The sequence below is a fragment of the Psilocybe cubensis genome, chromosome 11 (assembly GCF_017499595.1).
Source record: "Psilocybe cubensis strain MGC-MH-2018 chromosome 11, whole genome shotgun sequence".
NCBI lineage: Eukaryota > Fungi > Basidiomycota > Agaricomycetes > Agaricales > Agrocybaceae > Psilocybe > Psilocybe cubensis.
Window position 1 is genome coordinate 1391822 of NC_063009.1, and position 16807 is coordinate 1408628.

At 48.3% G+C, this 16807-nt stretch overlaps 3 protein-coding genes across 3 annotated transcripts; all 3 read left to right on the top strand.

The window, feature by feature from the left end:
• Positions 1–205: 205 nt before the first annotated feature.
• JR316_0011565 (uncharacterized protein) lies at positions 206–4446 on the top strand (the record flags this gene model as incomplete). Its single annotated transcript, XM_047897214.1, has 8 exons — positions 206–338; positions 415–2004; positions 2064–2213; positions 2261–2383; positions 2443–3126; positions 3598–3621; positions 4206–4380; positions 4434–4446. The coding sequence occupies 8 exons, from the start codon at positions 206–208 to the stop codon at positions 4444–4446; spliced, it is 2892 nt and encodes a 963-aa protein (XP_047743623.1).
• A 2452-nt stretch (positions 4447–6898) lies between these two features.
• On the top strand, positions 6899–8356 carry JR316_0011566 (Muconate cycloisomerase 1; the record flags this gene model as incomplete). Its single annotated transcript, XM_047897215.1, has 4 exons — positions 6899–7226; positions 7281–7462; positions 7512–7734; positions 7785–8356. The coding sequence occupies 4 exons, from the start codon at positions 6899–6901 to the stop codon at positions 8354–8356; spliced, it is 1305 nt and encodes a 434-aa protein (XP_047743624.1).
• A 256-nt stretch (positions 8357–8612) lies between these two features.
• JR316_0011567 (uncharacterized protein) lies at positions 8613–9975 on the top strand (the record flags this gene model as incomplete). Its single annotated transcript, XM_047897216.1, has 6 exons — positions 8613–8738; positions 8794–9123; positions 9180–9276; positions 9329–9484; positions 9537–9874; positions 9931–9975. 6 exons carry the CDS (start codon positions 8613–8615, stop codon positions 9973–9975), a joined length of 1092 nt encoding a protein of 363 aa, XP_047743625.1.
• Positions 9976–16807: the final 6832 nt, after the last annotated feature.

Consider the following 16807-nt stretch of genomic DNA (forward strand, 5'->3'; position numbering starts at 1 on the left):
GCGACGCGTATACGTTTGTGTGGGGATGTTAGTTCCCCCTCGATCGATCGTATACAAGCTCGCCCGGGCGTGGTGTATATAATCCTACCCTCTCTTTACTTCCTCTCTTTCCTTCCTTCTCTTCAGTCTCTCACCGAAGGAAAGACTCTACTGTATACCCTCTTGTTATTTTCTGCGATACCTCTTTACGAATATCACGAACATCATGCAGCTCTTCAAGCGCAAGTCTACCAAAGGCGATGTCGTCGCTGAGGTTATGGGCATCTCGCCCGGCGCCGTTGGTTCTGCCAACGACGCGACTAAGCCAAAGAAGAAGAAGGGCAAGGCCCGCCGTGTCTGTATGTATCTCATTTCATCCTCCCCAAGGCTCTTGAGCGTGTTCGAGCGTGTTCTGACGCGTTCTGTTCTTTTTAGTCCTCGGTATCTTGAAGAAGACCGTTCCCTGCGCGTCGGGAAGAGCCCACGCGGTTGAGAACGTCGGCGAGGACGAAAGCTTCTACGACCAAAAGCACAAGAGCGAGATCACTACCACCGGCGAGTTCATCTTCGAGCCCAAGGGGCTCCCCGCCCAATCGGTTGCGGTGCCCATCGCTGCGCCAGCCCCTGCCCACGTCGCCGGGCGCAGGAACCGTCAGGCTCAGATCATTCAGCCCAAGGTTCAGGCCCCAGCTGCTATGGGCGAGGTCAATGGATCCGTCGACATCGTCCAGGAGGCCAGGGAACGCCCTGAGAGGGTCGTTCCAGAGGCGATGAACAACGCCAACGCCAACGCTGGCGGGAACAGGAACCGCACTGCTCGCGTCATTCAGCCCAAGATTCAGGATGGGTCGGTCGACAAGTTCAGCATCATCGAGCGGGCCTATCTTCATCAGCTCAAAACGCAAGGAGATCGTCCTCCTCCCAGCGACGCGCAGAACAAGGCCAAGCGCCAGGCGCGTATCATGTACCCTGGGGCCATCAACCCTGACCACAAGCCTGGTGCAGTCAAGGCCGCCGACGTCGAGAAGGAGGTTAGGGCTCGTCCCAAGACCCCCTTGCCTCCTATGCCTATCGACCCGACTTTCGACCCAAACGCGAGGAGCGAAGTGAGGATCGCGCACCCCTTCGTCTACCCCCCGCGCCCACCACCCAAGCCCCTCGTCGAGCACGATGCTAGCTCTCCTCCGAACATTCCTCTGCCACCTGTGCCCACCTACCCCTACGACAGGAAGTTTAGGCGTCAGGCGCGCATCGCTCAACCCAAGGCCGTCGATGCTCCCGCCGAGGTCGCCCCCGCCCCCGTCGTCAAGGTCGAGGAGCCAGTCAAGCCCGTCGTTGTTGAAAGCTCGACCACTCCCGAGGCTGTCGATGTCGTCGAGGTCGCCGAGGTCGCACCTGCCAACACCGTTCAGAAATCCAGACGTCATGCACGCATCGTCCAACCGATTGTTTTCGCCCCCGACAATGAGCCAGCTGCTGTGGACGACCTCGACAACGGCAAGGACGCTGCTGTGGCCACCAACGTCCTTGAGGTTGCCGAGGTCGACACTGTGAACGTTGCTCAGAGGAAGAGGCGTCACGCACGATTTGTGCTTCCCGTCGATTATATCCCAGCTTATGAAGCTGCGACGGGTGTTGAGGTTGAAGATGATGTCAAGCCTGCTGTGGTCGAAGAACCTGTCGGTGTTGAGGAGCCTGCCGTCGTGGTCGTCGAGGAGCCTGTCGCCGTCGAGGAGCCTGTCGCCGTCGAGGAGCCTGTCGCCGTCGAGGAGCCTGTCGCCGTCGAGGAGCCTGTCGCCGTCGAGGAGCCTGTCGTCGAGGAACCTGTCGTCGAGGAACCTGTTGTCGTCGAGGAGTCAGCTGTCGTCGATGTTCAGTCCAAGGTCGTCGATCACGTCGAGGTCGATGAAGAACCCCGCAAGCGTGCTTATACCTCTTTCGATGCAGTACTTGTTGGCCTTAGCCTTCTCCGCGATGACTCGAGCGAGGACGAAAGCTACAAGGAACGCGACTTTTCTTCAGACGGTAGGTCATTTATCTTTGTTTCACTGATGTCTACCTTTGGTTGACTTTTGTACCCATAGAATCTTCGCATCCTGGTGATGTAGAAGATGTCTCTAAGGTTGCCGCTGTTGTTGAGAATGAGGTAGCTGTTCGTTGTTCTGTTGAGGTGCGAGTGGCTGTTACCTCCAAAGTTGTTGTATATGGAACAATTCTTTTCGATGAAAATAACAGTGAGTAATGTCTCTTCTTTCATACTACTTTGTTGACGTTTCAATAGATAACACTGTCTCCGAGGTCGCTTCGTATGAAGATGACCTCATCGTCCTTGGATCTTTCTCCAAGGATGCCGATTTCAAAGTTTGCACCTTCGGGTCCATTCCTCTTCTGGAGGATGATACCAGTGAGTACCCCTGGTTCTCTCTCTCTCTCCTCTTTCTTTCCATGCCTCCGCAACTTCAGCTGCTGATGTCTTGTGGCTTCTAGTCGGCAACTTCATCAAGACACGATATCTTACTCGTCGTGTTGCCGTTGGGAAGACCTCGGAAGTTGTTGGTTCGTCTGTTGTTGATTCTTCTACAGTCAGCGAGGTTGTCGATAGATCCTCGAATGGCGACTTGTCTCCTCTTGTGGATTCTATTCCTTCGGAGTACTCTTCCTCTCCTACTACTCCGGTCGAGGTTCAACAAGCTGGGGACCTGCCAAAGGAGGAGGTGAAGGAAGAAGTCAAAGAAATCGTTGATGTCATTGAAGAGGTACCTGTTCTCGGTTCCCCTATCAAACTTGTGACTTCTTCACCCAAGCTTGCTGTGGTTCCAACCTCGCTTCCTTATGCCAAGGGAGTTCCTACTCGTCGGGTCGATATTCGTGGCACTCGTCAACGGGTCCAATGCGAGGGAACATCGACCAGCACTGGGGAACAACCTGGCGTTCTCGTGCGAAGTATTCTGAACTTGGAAGAGGCGTACTCTACGACCAATAAGCCTCGCAATGCTTCAGCTTCGCCTGTCGTCGAGACGGATGCACCGCTTTCAAGTACCAGGAAAGTTCCACCTTCTCGAATTCCAGTACTGGCATCACGACGAGAAGCTCTTGCTCGCCGTCGCTTTGGTACGCTATACGAGTCGCGATCTACACCTGCACCTGGTATTCGACCTTTGTTACTGCCCTTGCATAAGAGCAATCGCGATGCATACGACTCGGAGCATGAGCGATGAACACTATATTCTGCTGGCATCTTCGCTGGTATTTGCATATTATTCTGGCTCTCTCTCTCTCTCTCTCTCTCTTTCTCTCTCTCATCTCTGGATTTGTATCGACTCTGGTTTCTGTCTCTCGTCTTTTTTCTCGTCTCTGTCTCTCTCTGTCTCGTCTCTCGTCTCTTGTATCTCTTTTTGTCTCTTTTTTCTCTCTCGATTTTTGTCTTGTTTATTGTGTCTTGTTTCTTTTTTTCTCTCTATTTTCTCTTTTTATTTTGTATTTTTTCTTGATATGTATCTTTTTCTTTTTTGGTCTCCCTTAATATGCCGTTCATCTTGGTGACGGTCATCATATATCTGGTGAGTTTTCGCACACTGCAACTATATCTTGCAACCTTTCTCACTTTTATTTTTTTAGGATTTTCGCCCTTCATATATGGGCGTAAGTTCAACAATCTATATCAAATTTTAGACATATATCCTCTTAATATCTGGCGAGTTTCACACTGCAACTGTATTACACACCTGTCCTAACTCTTTTTCTTAGGATTTTTGCCCTTCATATATGGGCGTATATCCGAATAATCTGTATCGAATTTTAAACAAATATACTCGTAATATCTGGTGAGTTCCACATTGTAACTGTGCCTCGCCTGTTCTAATTCTTTTCATAGGATTTTCGCCCTTCATATATGGGCATCTTTATCAAATTTTAGACGAATGTACTCGTAATGTCTGGTGAGTTTCACACCGTCATTGTTCTCTACACCTGTTCTGACTCTTACCAGGATCTTCGCCCTTCATATCTGGGCGTAAATCTGAATAATCTGCATCAAATTTATACTCTATTTCATATGGTAAGCTTTGCACATCCCTTTTCGTCTACTCTCTCTCATCTCAATTGTCGCTGTTGACAGGTCCTTTATACATCTTTATGGAAGTGTCGTGTGCATTTGTCATGACTATTTCTCTTAATCTTTCGTACGATTTATGCGCATTTATTTCGTTTACTGTATCTAACTTCAGTTCTAAGGTCTTTTATACATTTCGACGATGTCCATTTATCGTCGTTCTTCTTGGCCGATGACTTCTTGACATCCTCGAAGTCGTTCGCCTGCTCAGTGACTCGCGTTCGGAATGCACTGGCAAAATTCTCGCTCCTTGGCACCGTTGGTCAACAACGTTTCGCAGTTTTCAGCAGGTGAGTTCTAGTTATCTTCAAAATTACTCTCCTTTCTTATCATACTTCTTCAGATTTCTCAGATGAGGCTTCTTAGGCATACTCTACCTTGGGCACAGGCCATACCGCCCAGCACTGGCAACAATATCCGGGTTAGGGAACACACAGCCGACGGGCTTCCTTGTGTTCCTCCTTTTATCAGGTGAAGGAGTTGTCTGACGGGACAATTTCTGAGCCACATCGCAGCTGCATATGGAGTCGGGAGCGCTGACGAGTGCTCTCGTTTTCATTGTGTGGCTGCGGTGTCCGGTTGCATGGGATAGGGGGCGCAGTGCTGCCGAGTGCTGTTTCCTTCTACTCTTGCGCCGGGATGATTGCCCGGATACCTCAAGACCAGTTGCCCATTCCGGATGCGCCAACCTCCAGCCTCGCCTTGCCTTTATATCTGCCGCTGCAAATTACTCGTTGCCATCATCATACGCCATTGGACCGAACACCTGGACGCTACCGTCCTTCTCCGGAGCCCTAGACAATCGCTGGCTCAAACTTCTCTGCAATGTTCGAGATAGACCTCTATCAACTTTCTCGGCATTTACGACCTTCACGACCTTCACGACCTTTTACGACCTTTTACGACCTCCACGGTTTTACAACCGTCACGATCTTTTACGACCTTCACGACCTTTTACGACCTTTTACGACCTCCACGGTTACACAACCGTCATGACCTTTACGACATTTTACGACCTTCACGGTTTTACGACCGTCACGACCTTTTACGACCTCCACGGTTACACAACCGTCACGACCTTTACGACCTTTTACGACCTCCACGGTTTAACACCGTCATGACCTTTACGACATTTTACGACCTTCACGGTTACACAACCGTCACGACTTTTACGACATTTTACGAGCCTCACGGTTTCACAACCGTTACGACCTTTCACGACCCTTTACGACTTTTACGACCTCCACGGTTATACAACCCTCACAACCTTTTACGACCCTCACGGTTGCACAACCGTTACGACCTTTTACGACCTCCACGGTTTTACAACCGTCATGACCACACCGTTACGACCAATCAAGAGCCAGGCTATTAGTCTTCTCGCCAATCATAGACGGCCACCTTTGACATGCCATCACACATCACTATACACTACCTTTACGATGCGCATACTGTCTACCCGCTCTGGCTCGCTCGTTGGCTTTTCGCCTGGCTTCCACAATCTATTGCCTCTGGGCTACTTCTGCTTTTGTTCTTGCTGTCTTCGTTCATTTTTTGTTATTCGCTCTTTGTTCAACAATTTCTTGTTTTCGATGTTACTCGTATTTCTTTGTTGTTGCTTTTATCTTGTTCTCTTCGTTCTCCCTTTCATGCTTCATCGGACAATTTTTGCATTTACATGCTATTTTGCCATTTTTATGCTTCATTGCTGCACACTACCATTTCTTTCAAATATTTCTTCCATCTTTATATCTTATTATCAACTCTATTTATTTCATCTATCTTCATATATTTTCTTTCAATCTCTTATTCTTATTATCTTCTAATTTATTTCCTTTAATTTAAACCATCACATATCTCTGCTTTGCATTCATCTTTTTATCATCTATTCGCTTCTAAATCTTCTTTTGAATCTTCAGATATAATTTTTATATCTTATACCTATATACCAACATATACTCTCCATCTTCTAATATATATTGCTTTGAAAATCTAATAATTGTTCAAACCTAAGTTTGCTGCTAGAGGACAAGAACTCATTAGACTTTAACCCCTTTTAAAGCCGTGAGAACTAGGAAGGCCCCTGATCATGCTTTTGTACGCCCTTTCTGTCATCGCTGTTTCTGTCTTAACATTGCTCAGTCGCACTGTTGGTTGTGCTCATCGTGTTCTTCCACAATATGGATCATGATCGTTTCTATCGCCCATTTTTATCAACTTGCTTCCAGTTAACTGCATTATCAGCTTTTTCTTAGGATATTCTCATAGTACATGAATGTTTTCGAGTACATATTAACCAAAATAAGAAAACTCCAACGATAGTATTTTATGTCTGCGTCATGAGAGTGTCTAAAGGTGGTACATGTATATGGGTTAAACTGAGAGAATCAACGTCGAACGTCAACCATGTTGTCTTATAAGCCGATAGAGCCGTTAATGATCGGAGTTCATATTTTAAACTCGGGCCCCTCAGGGACAAACATAAATGTGGAATTTATTTTACAAACCTACTACTCTTTCATGCTCAGAGAAGCATCACAGAACCTCTACGACAGAACGCTCTCGTGTACTAGAATTTGTGGCACTTGTGTAAACCACGTTTAATTTTGAGGGCTTCCTGAGTAATTCAATCGGCGATTAGAATATGATTTCCGTTTACCCACGCCGCCTGGCACCTTGCCATTAACCATCTATCACCGTTCCCACTGTGCTCTGCTCAAATCGTGAATATCCTTTGCTCTGACTGGCAACACATTCTTTAACTATTTGTCGTATATTAGTTAAAGCATACACATTTTTGGAAGCCCAATGGAAGCCCAAAACGTACTTCACTATCCTCAGGCCATTAACAGCTCCGTTGCAATTGGCAATGGCGCAGCCGCATATATTCATATCTTATCTGGTTCCTTCAAATCACTGTCGCTCTTTTTGCTCGCCTTCTCACCTTCGAAAAGGTCCCTTGCGCACCTGGCAACTATACCTGCCTACGGACCCCATCAATATTTGTGCACCAACAGAGAGAAAGATCATGTGTACACGACGAGCTGGGCACTTCCTCCTTCTCTATCCAGCTGGCATATAGAGCGGAGTGAAACAGAACCCTGGAAGGTGAAGCACATAAATACAGTGCCAATCAGTATGTCTGGACTCTCATCTCTAAAGTGATGGGAATCCGACTTCATACATATAGCGGCTACCTCTTCGTATATCACAATTCCCCAACCTTATACTCATGCATATTCTGTGGGAGGGCCTACTGGAGAATCCCACAGTATTGACGCTACAACTGGAGCTCTTATCAACAAGACGCAGGAGATACTTTTCGTACCAGAAGATCAGCTAGAAGCAGCCGATAAGACAAGGGTGGCTCTGGTGCGTCCTCGAGCGATCCACACGCCATCAAAGTATTAACATGCACTAGCGTTATGGGTCCCATGGGATCGAGTTTACGCCCTCCGGTCAATATGCGTTTGTCCCTGTACTTGGAACCAATTCTATCGAAATGTACACCCGAGATCCAGCAAGTGGACAGTTAGAGCATATAACCTCTGTACCATCTCCTCGCGGGTTAGCTTATAAGGATGGTCCGAGGCATGTCAAAATTCATCCCAACGGCAAGGTGCTATACTCAATCACTGAGCATTGTAAGTATATGCACTTTGTTTAATGGGTTTCCGTACCGACATTTTGCTAGCAAACTTGGTCGATGCATATCGTATTTTGCCTAATGATCTTGAGCATATGAGCTCCCGCTCTCTTTTACCCACAGATGCACCTGTTATCCCGACCACACATTCAGAGGACCACTTCCGTGGAGATACACTGATGTTCCCTCCATCAACGCCTTCCAAACCTGCCCCGACAGTTTTGATCACTACCACACGAGGGTCTAATTCTCGGTTGCGCGGCTGGCTAAGCGTGTTTCCTCTCGATGCTGATGGAGATTTTACGTCCGTCCCAGAAGATGTGTCCAGCGAAAACGCACGCCAAGCAGAACGGTTCCAAACCCCGACGTCAGGTGGAAGAGCCAATGCAATTGATATTATTTCGAAGGACAATAATGACCCTAACTCAGGCCTGTGGATTCTTCTAACGGACGAAGACGACTTCACAGTGTCTCCTTCAGGAACTGGTGCAGTTAGAGTTCTTGAGTGGGATGGGTGGGGCAAGGGTGGCATCAAGATTGTTGATGAATGGCCTACCGCTAAAGATGCTGATGGTGAATATAGAATAAAAGGGGCGAGCCATGCTATATGGTTGGATTAGACAATAGATGTTAATGTACAACCTGTAGTCGATGTTTTTCAAAATGTTGGCGAATGGGGTGCAAGCGTAAACCCTAACCTAATTATAGGATCCCGCCACGCTCCAGATCCGTGCGATCCTATCGGGCGGGTCTTCCTTGGGTCTTCCTCAAACCCAATTGAACTCAATTCTCATGCAAGAACAAGCGCACGATATGGTGGGACTGTTCTATATAAGCAACCCCGATTCTCTCGTCTACCTCTAGCCTCCCTCCGCCATGCATTTTGCGCACAATCTCTTTGTAATTGCACTGCTGAGCGCTATTCATGCTCAAGCCCACCATGAACCTAAAACGGATCATGAAATAGAGGTTCAGAGAGCACTGCAGGTCGCTGCATGCCATGTGAGTTGTCTAAGGATCTGATAGCAACAGTATAGCTGACCACGCTGTTATTAAGTGCGCCCCCGCTGTAGAGTCATTCACAGCATCGCGCAAGAGGGCTTGGGCGCAGCGCGTGCTTGCAGGCAACCCTCACCTAGTGGATCAGCAACATCTCTTCTCCAGCGATGCCTATGCAGACCTTCCCGACTCACACCATTCCGAACACTCTTCTTCCCCTCATGAGAATGAAGACGAAACATTCATGAAGTGCACGCCCATATCCGATACCCACATTCAGAACAACACCTGTGTGCTAGCCCCTGAAGTCACAGAAGGGCCATATTACCACACAGAGGGTCATCCAATCAGGCAAAACATTGCAGAGTACCAAGATGGTCTTCTTTTGGTACGTTTCTTTGCCAAACTTTGATTGTACGTGTGGGACCAACATGTGCCATGCAGCTTTTGGATATTGGAGTTATCGATGTTGAGACTTGCCAGCCCCTTCCTAATGTGCTGGTAGATATTTGGCAGGCAAACGCGACGGGATCGTACGCAGGTTCGCAGGCATTTTTATTTAGCAGAGATGAGCGCTTTGTTAACAGGAGCAGGTCACCCGGTTCCCCATCCCCACCTCGCCGATGAGCAGCCCGCCACGGAAGGTAGAAGAAGAGGCCTACTCACCGCGTTTCCCCGCACGATTCAGGAAGAGACATGGCTTCGTGGGGCATGGCCAACAGACAAGAATGGGGTCGTCCAGTTCACCAGTACGTCAATTTTTCTATCTATTCTGTTTTCATCTTGTAAACCATGGCCAAGGTATCTATCCTGGATACTACACCGGCCGTGCTACGCATATTCACACCAAGGTATTCCCTGAGTGGACACCTTTACCCAACAACGAGGGTTTCCAAGCCGGCCGACTTGCACATACCGGTCAATGGTTCTTTGACGAGGAGCTAAACATGGTGGTTGACAAGATGTATCCTTACATCACGAATCCGATCAAGGATATCCGTGGCCGCACACGTAACTCACAAGACTCCTTGAATATCTTCCAGGATAGCCATGGACCGGAGGGTAAATACAATCCTGTATTCAAGACCCATCTTCTTGGTGGTGTGGTGTCGCAGGGTCTGATTGCGTACATCACCATGGTATGTTCTCTTCAATGTTGTGTGCTTTAGTTATCTTCATCTAATATGCTTTGTAGGGTGTCAACGCAAGTGCCTCATATGACAACTTTTGGAAGGGTTAATACCATTTTACCTGTAGTATACATTGTCATGGAATTAAATATGTTATGCAATATCCATCCGCCCCTGTTTCTCCCCTGATGGTCATGTCGCGGTTGGCCTGGCGCGTCTGAGTTTGGCAACACGTGATACTCTGTGTACCCTGGAATCCTGTTAGCGTGGTATCCGAGGATTGCTATTTTGAACCTTGACCACAGTCGACGTCGTCGCAAAATGTTACTCTGCGAAGCCATATCTCGCTCATTACTATGCAGCGACTACGCATATAATTGTATTTCTATCTCAGACTATGGATATTGCTTCCTCCAGATTCCAGACCGTTTCGCTAAACTGTGCAATTAGTATCATAGCACTTGCCCGTTTCACGCCAATTCAGCCTGGCAGTCGTATTCGTGGCTTCAAAATAGCTCGATAGGAAAGGGATTACACCTTTGCATGTACTTCAAATACTTTACATGTTCTCCGCACGGTAATCCCAGGTATGTCCGACTTTGTCATCTATAGTACGGTGCGCTGAACAATTTTGCAGGTTTTTACACTTGCACTGGTCATTGTAATGAAGCATGGCTTAAGCAGGGTGTATTAGGAGCTACGCCATCCTAATCAATACGTTTCAGATATCTGAATCGTCATGATCACTTGTCTGCGTCAGATTTCTCTGGCGCCTGTGAAGATCTGTACTAGTCTCGATTGCGTCCACTCAACCCTACGACACTTTTAATGCGAACCCCTACAATCTTTGTCTTCCTCATCTACTCTCATCTGAACCATTGCTTAAGCGATACTTTCTCAATATTCTATACATCATGCCCAAACTTTCGATCTCCAAACTTTTTTCTCGCCCTACCTCTCGTAAACCTTTTGGCAAAATCGCCAAAGTCGCGATTGCACCTCAAGGTGCGTCCGAGGTAGAAAGTGATAAGAAGAAAGGGAAAACTCGCCGTACATGTGAGTTTACATCGACTCATGGCCACTTGACGCATTTGACTCATCGTCCTCTTTCTATTTCTCTAGTGACGGGTTTGCTCAAGAAGGGTGCTCCTTGGAAGAAGTGCAAGGAGCACACTGTAGGGATTTGGATACGCGTGCGCGCGACGCGACTCACAACAAACACGTCACATGACGCTTGCGGACACACTCACTTGGCATCGTCGACGCCATATGGCCACAGCATAGACGCGTAGTCAGTAGTTAGCACCTTACCGGAGACGTCGTTACACACCGAAGGACGTATCGAATCATATTTCCTATTTTTTTCCCATCTCTTTCCGTGCTAAACACATAAATATCTACAAAACTCTGTCCGTACTCAGGCTACTTTGTCCTCTCTCGAACTCGCCCCCTTCCCTACATCTGGAGCCCACCGCGAGGGGACAAAACCAGTAAAACCGGTTTTGCCCGCCCCCTTGTCCGTTAAACCCCGTGTCACTGAGGAACTGTCAATATTGCCTCAAACAGCGGAAGTTCGACATCCCAACCGGTTCGAGGCTCCTTTCTCAAGAAGGGCTCGGGAATTCGATCTTCTTCTGGGAAAGTGATACCCAAGTTAGCTCCAAGGAAAGGGAAGAAAAAGGACGACGAATCTGAGTACAAACCATCGTCGAAAGCCAGCAGTTCTAACTCGTTATTACCCACCTCGGAAGCACCTCGAAATCGCCGCAACATTGCACCTGTCAGTTATAGGGAGCGATCTGCGTCTGTTAGTCCACAGGACGCTAACGAGCTCACTGTCAACGCACCAAATACTGACCCTATCACACCTACGCCAACCCAATTTTCGTTTCGACACGCACCACCACCGTTATTCAATCGGTTCTCATTTCCACAAGGTACATTCCCAGGAGCGTGGTCTGTTGCAACACCACCAAGTGTACCACGACTAGCGTCGATTGAAGAGCCGGTTGACGAACCTCGTGAAGACGAATTTGATAGCGCCAAAGAGTGGCAAACATCGGACGGCGATTTCTTACCAGAACTCGATTTCAACGAGGAATCAGATCCACCACCAAGATCTATCAGATCTGAGTCGCCGGAGGCAAGGTCAGAATCAGGAGAAGAAGACAAAGAAGACGTTAACAAGGAACAGCAAGTAGGAGAAGAAACGAAGCAAGACGAAGAAGATCAGCAACAGCAAGACGAGTTCAAAGCAACCGACGTACCAGCTCCAGCTAAACAAGACAGCCAGACATCCAACAAAGAAGAACCAAAGTCGTTACAAGTCCCTATACCCGAATCCCAATCAGGAGAATTGAAGAAAGAAGAATCGAAAGAAGAGAAGGACGCACCAAAGACAAATAACAACATGGTTCAACCAGGAGGATCGACGACAACCTTTTTGAAGGAGATGCCAGCGCCGGGCTCGAGTAAAGCACCTAGCTGGTCAGGAGATGTAGATGAGCTGGAGGACTTTCTGGGGAAGTTCGAAAGGTTAGCAAAGACGGCGGGGTTAAATGACGAGATGATGGCAGAGGCAGTGGTGGACTATTTGAGGAAAGAGTCAGATGTGAAGTTCTGGAAAACTTTCAAGGGTTACCGATTGGACCGACCACGGAGCTTCAAGGCAATGAAGGAGAAGTTAAAGGAGGAATATCCGTGGATGACAAAGGGTGGGAGTTACACGGTGGACGACTTGACGAGAGTGATTGCCAAAGCGACAAAGGGCAGTGGCATCAGGACCAGTGTCGAGCTCACCGAGTACAATAAAAACTTTGAACCAATTGGTCTCTGGCTAGTCAAACAAGGCGAGATCACTGAAGACGAATTGAACGAGTACTTCTGGATGGGCTTACCGCCTCGCCTTCAAGACCGGGTGGAAGTGCAGATGGGGGGGAAGAAAATAGGGTTGACGGGAAGGATGGCAGCTCCAGCGGTGGAGGATGTGTTGAAAACGGCGAGGCTGTTATTAGACGAGGATGTAGGGAAAGGGAAGAGAGCTGAGCGAGAGGAGAAGTTGAGGAGGGCACAGAAGAAGCTGAAGAAGAAGGAAAAGCGGCGGAAGAAGAAACATGAGAGCAGCTCATCGGATTCATCATTGGATTCAGAAACCGAGTCAGAAACCGAGTCTGTGTCATCGGACACATCAGAATCATACACTGAATCGTCAGATAGTGAGGACGAGAGGAGGAAGAGGAGGAGAAAGGAGAAGCGACGGGATGCAAAGGAGAAGAAGAAGAAAAAGAGAGAAAAAGAGAGGGAGAGGGAGAGGGAGAAGGATAGAGAGCTGGCGGAGTTGAGGGCAAGATCAGAGAGGCGGAAGGAAGAGGAGATTGCAAAGGTGAAAGAGGAGGAGGATGTGGTGCGAACTCGACGAGTCTCATTTGGCGAACCAAAGAAGAAGACTCGAGAAGAGGATATTGGTGACTTGACACGCAAGCTAGCAGGATTGAAAGTTGGCGACGCAAATTATGCTGCAACCTACGGTCAACTCTGTGCTATGGACCCAAACGCGCATATCTGGATACCAACACTACTGGCAACAACTCAGCAGGCGGCAGCAACAAACATGGCAGTACACGCACCCTATCAGCCACAATTTGCACCAACGTATCAAACTCAGGCTTATCATACGCAGGCACAAACATTCGCCGCTCCGCAAATGCAAATCCCACCACCAATACAATACGCCCAGGCGGGTATGTCAGGCCCAAGTTCAAACAGCTGCTATTTCTGCAAAAAAGGACAACATCGCATACGTGACTGTGTAGCCGCAGCCGAATACGTTAAAGTTGGCCGCATCATGTGGTTTGGAACTCCAGCTCGATTGACATATGCAAACGGAGAGCCTATCCGTTTTGAATATGGGCAGAGTTTGAAGGACGCTGTTGATAAGCGGTTCGGGTCAGCAGTTCCAACCCCAGGTCAAGAAGGGTGGCAGAGGGATCAACCACCACATGTCAATGTTGCAACAAGCGGTTATTATACGCAGACTACCAGAAACGCTAAGACATACACCACAGGGCGCAATGGAGAACAAGTGAAAGTGGAAGCAAGTAGCGGGCGGAAGAAAACAGTGGAGGAAGTGCGAAACGAGTGGAAGGAGATCCCATGGGAGAACGGGTACGAAAGCGAGGGCAAAGTGGAGTGGATGGCATGGCAAGAGGTGGCCACAGCGGAGGCATTGCTGCAGACACGAAGCGGGAAGAAGACGGGTGATGATGATGAGGAGAGCGGGAGGAAGGAGCAGGAAAAGAGGATAGAGAGAGAGATGAAGGAGAGAAAAGGAAAGGCAAGGGCGGAGGAGGGAGAAGGACACCACACTGACATCAAACACATCCGTTTCGATCCCAATGCCATTCAGCGAGGAGGACACGAGAAAGCATACACATACGAGTCCAGCATATCTGATCCAAAAGCGGCTTTGAAGATGGCAGAGAAAATCTTCAAAACTATTATACCTGAGGTTACGGTCGGCGATATTTACGCACTCAGCGGGGACGTACGAAAAACAATGGTTGAGAAACTCAAGGTTGTGCGAGTACCTAACGAGGCATTCCCCAAAACCTCACTATTGGATACAGAAAAGAAGTCAGCAACGACAGCAACAACAGGAGCGGCTACCTTCAAGATGCCAACACTCGAATACTGTACACCACTTCGGGAAATTGATGTCGTTGTATGCGGGACGGTTGCATCGGTCGGGTTGTTAGATGAAGGGTCAGAGATTGTGGTGATAAGGAAAGACTTGTGGGAGAGAACAGGGCACAGCGTCAACAAAGAGCAACAAATGACAATGGAAACAGCGACCGGCGAAAAGGAGGAGATGGGAGGATGTGCCGAGTTTATGGAGATTGAGGTCGGAGGCATTGCATCAATGGTACACGCTTTCATCGCACCTCTCGATGCCCCATTCGAGTTGCTGTTGGGACGACCGTGGCAAAAGTACGTGAGGCTAGGGAAGGTTGAGCATAACGATGGGCGGGTAGATGTGATTGTGCACGATCCTAAAGACCAACGTCAAGCAAAGGTTATACCAACAAGAGAGCGAGCGAGGAAGGTTGTGAAGAAGGTGTTGATGTACAGGGAGGCAAGAGCAGAGCAACCAAGAGAGGAGGTGGTGGAATTGAGTGTGGAGGAGGTGGTAATGATGGCGCACAGTCAAGCTCGTACAAAACTCGCAAATGAGCTTCTAGGATCAACATTCACCTATGATCAAGTTCAGCACACATTGTTGTATAAGCCAGCAGCAAAGAAAACTCACCCGGTTGCAACAACAATGCCAGAATATGCGAATGTTCAACGTCGCTTTCCAGAGGACCCGCTGTTGACGTTACCGACAATACCAATGACGCCAGGGCCATTTAAGCCAGGAGAAAGGTTGACAGAAGAGAGGTGGAAGATGCTTGGAGTGGAGGAGAATGATTTTTTGTGGGAGGAAGAGAAGAAAGTGGTGGCGGCGGTGTTACGAGCAAACGAGAAAGGTTTGGCATGGGTGGAAGCTGAGAAAGGAAGATTTCGAAGTGACTACTTCTCGGATGTCGTCATACCGGTCGTCGAACATGAACCTTGGGTAAAGCGCTCGTTTCCAGTTCCACCAGCATTGCGAGAGCGGTTCAACAAGCTCATCGACGAAAAGTTAAAAGCTGGTGTCATAGAACCTACGACAAGTGCATATCGGCATGCAACAATCACGTTCGAGAAGAAAGGATCAAAAGACTTACGCATTGTGCACAACCTTGTCCCGCTTAATGAAGTCACTATCAAAGACTCTGCGCAACCACCATTGATTGATTTGTATGCTGAGCAATGCGCCGGCCGCTCGATCTATACAACAATTGACCTTTTCGTGGGTTACGATCACCACACGCTGGACAAACGGTCGAGAGAGTTAACAGCCTTTGAAACACCAACGGGAACATACCAGCTTACTGTGTTGCCTCAAGGTTGGACAAACTCGCTGCAAATCTTCCATCGTGATGTAGCATTCATCCTACAACACGAAACAGAAGTTGCACCGAATTTTTCCGATGACATAGCGGTCCTGGGTCCAATGACGAGGTATGAGTTGGCGGGCGGAGGTTATGAGGTGATGGAGGAGAATCCGGGAGTGAGGAGGTTTGTGTGGGAGCACCTGATGGACGTGAATCGAGTTCTTCACAGACTAGCACACGCTGGCGCCACAGCATCTGCGAAGAAACTGATTTTGTGTCAGCCGGAAGCAAAGATAGTGGGACAGATATCGACATACGAAGGGCGTAAACCGGATAAGTCGAGCGTGATAAAAATTGAGAACTGGCCACCATGCGAAAACGCGACCGACGTGCGAAGCTTTCTAGGAGTGGCGGGTGTGGTGAGGAAGTGGGTGAAGGACTTTGCGGCGATTGCAATCCCATTGGTCAACCTAACGAAGAAGCAAGTTCAGTTTAAATGGGACAAGGAACATCAAAACGCAATGAATTCACTGAAGACTGCGGTCACGACATGCCCAGCAATCCGCCCCATCGATTACAAGAGTGGCTTTACGGTCATTCTTCAAGTTGACTCCTCAAACATTGCAGTTGGTTTCATTCTCATGCAGTTGGATGCAAACGGCGCACGTATAATTGCACGGTTCGGTTCTATACCATGGAACCCACGAGAAGCTCGCTACTCGCAGGCAAAGCTGGAATTATACGGCCTGTTTCGAGCAATTCATTCAGTCAAAATTTGGATTGTTGGGGTGCAAAATCTTACCATCGAAGTGGACGCAAAATATATCAAGGGTATGATCAATAACCCTGATACGCATCCAAACGCAGCTATGAACCGATGGATTGCTGCCATTCTGATGTTCGATTTCAAGCTGGTCCACGTCCCTGGGAAGAACTTCAAGGGTCCAGATGGGTTGTCACGGAGGCG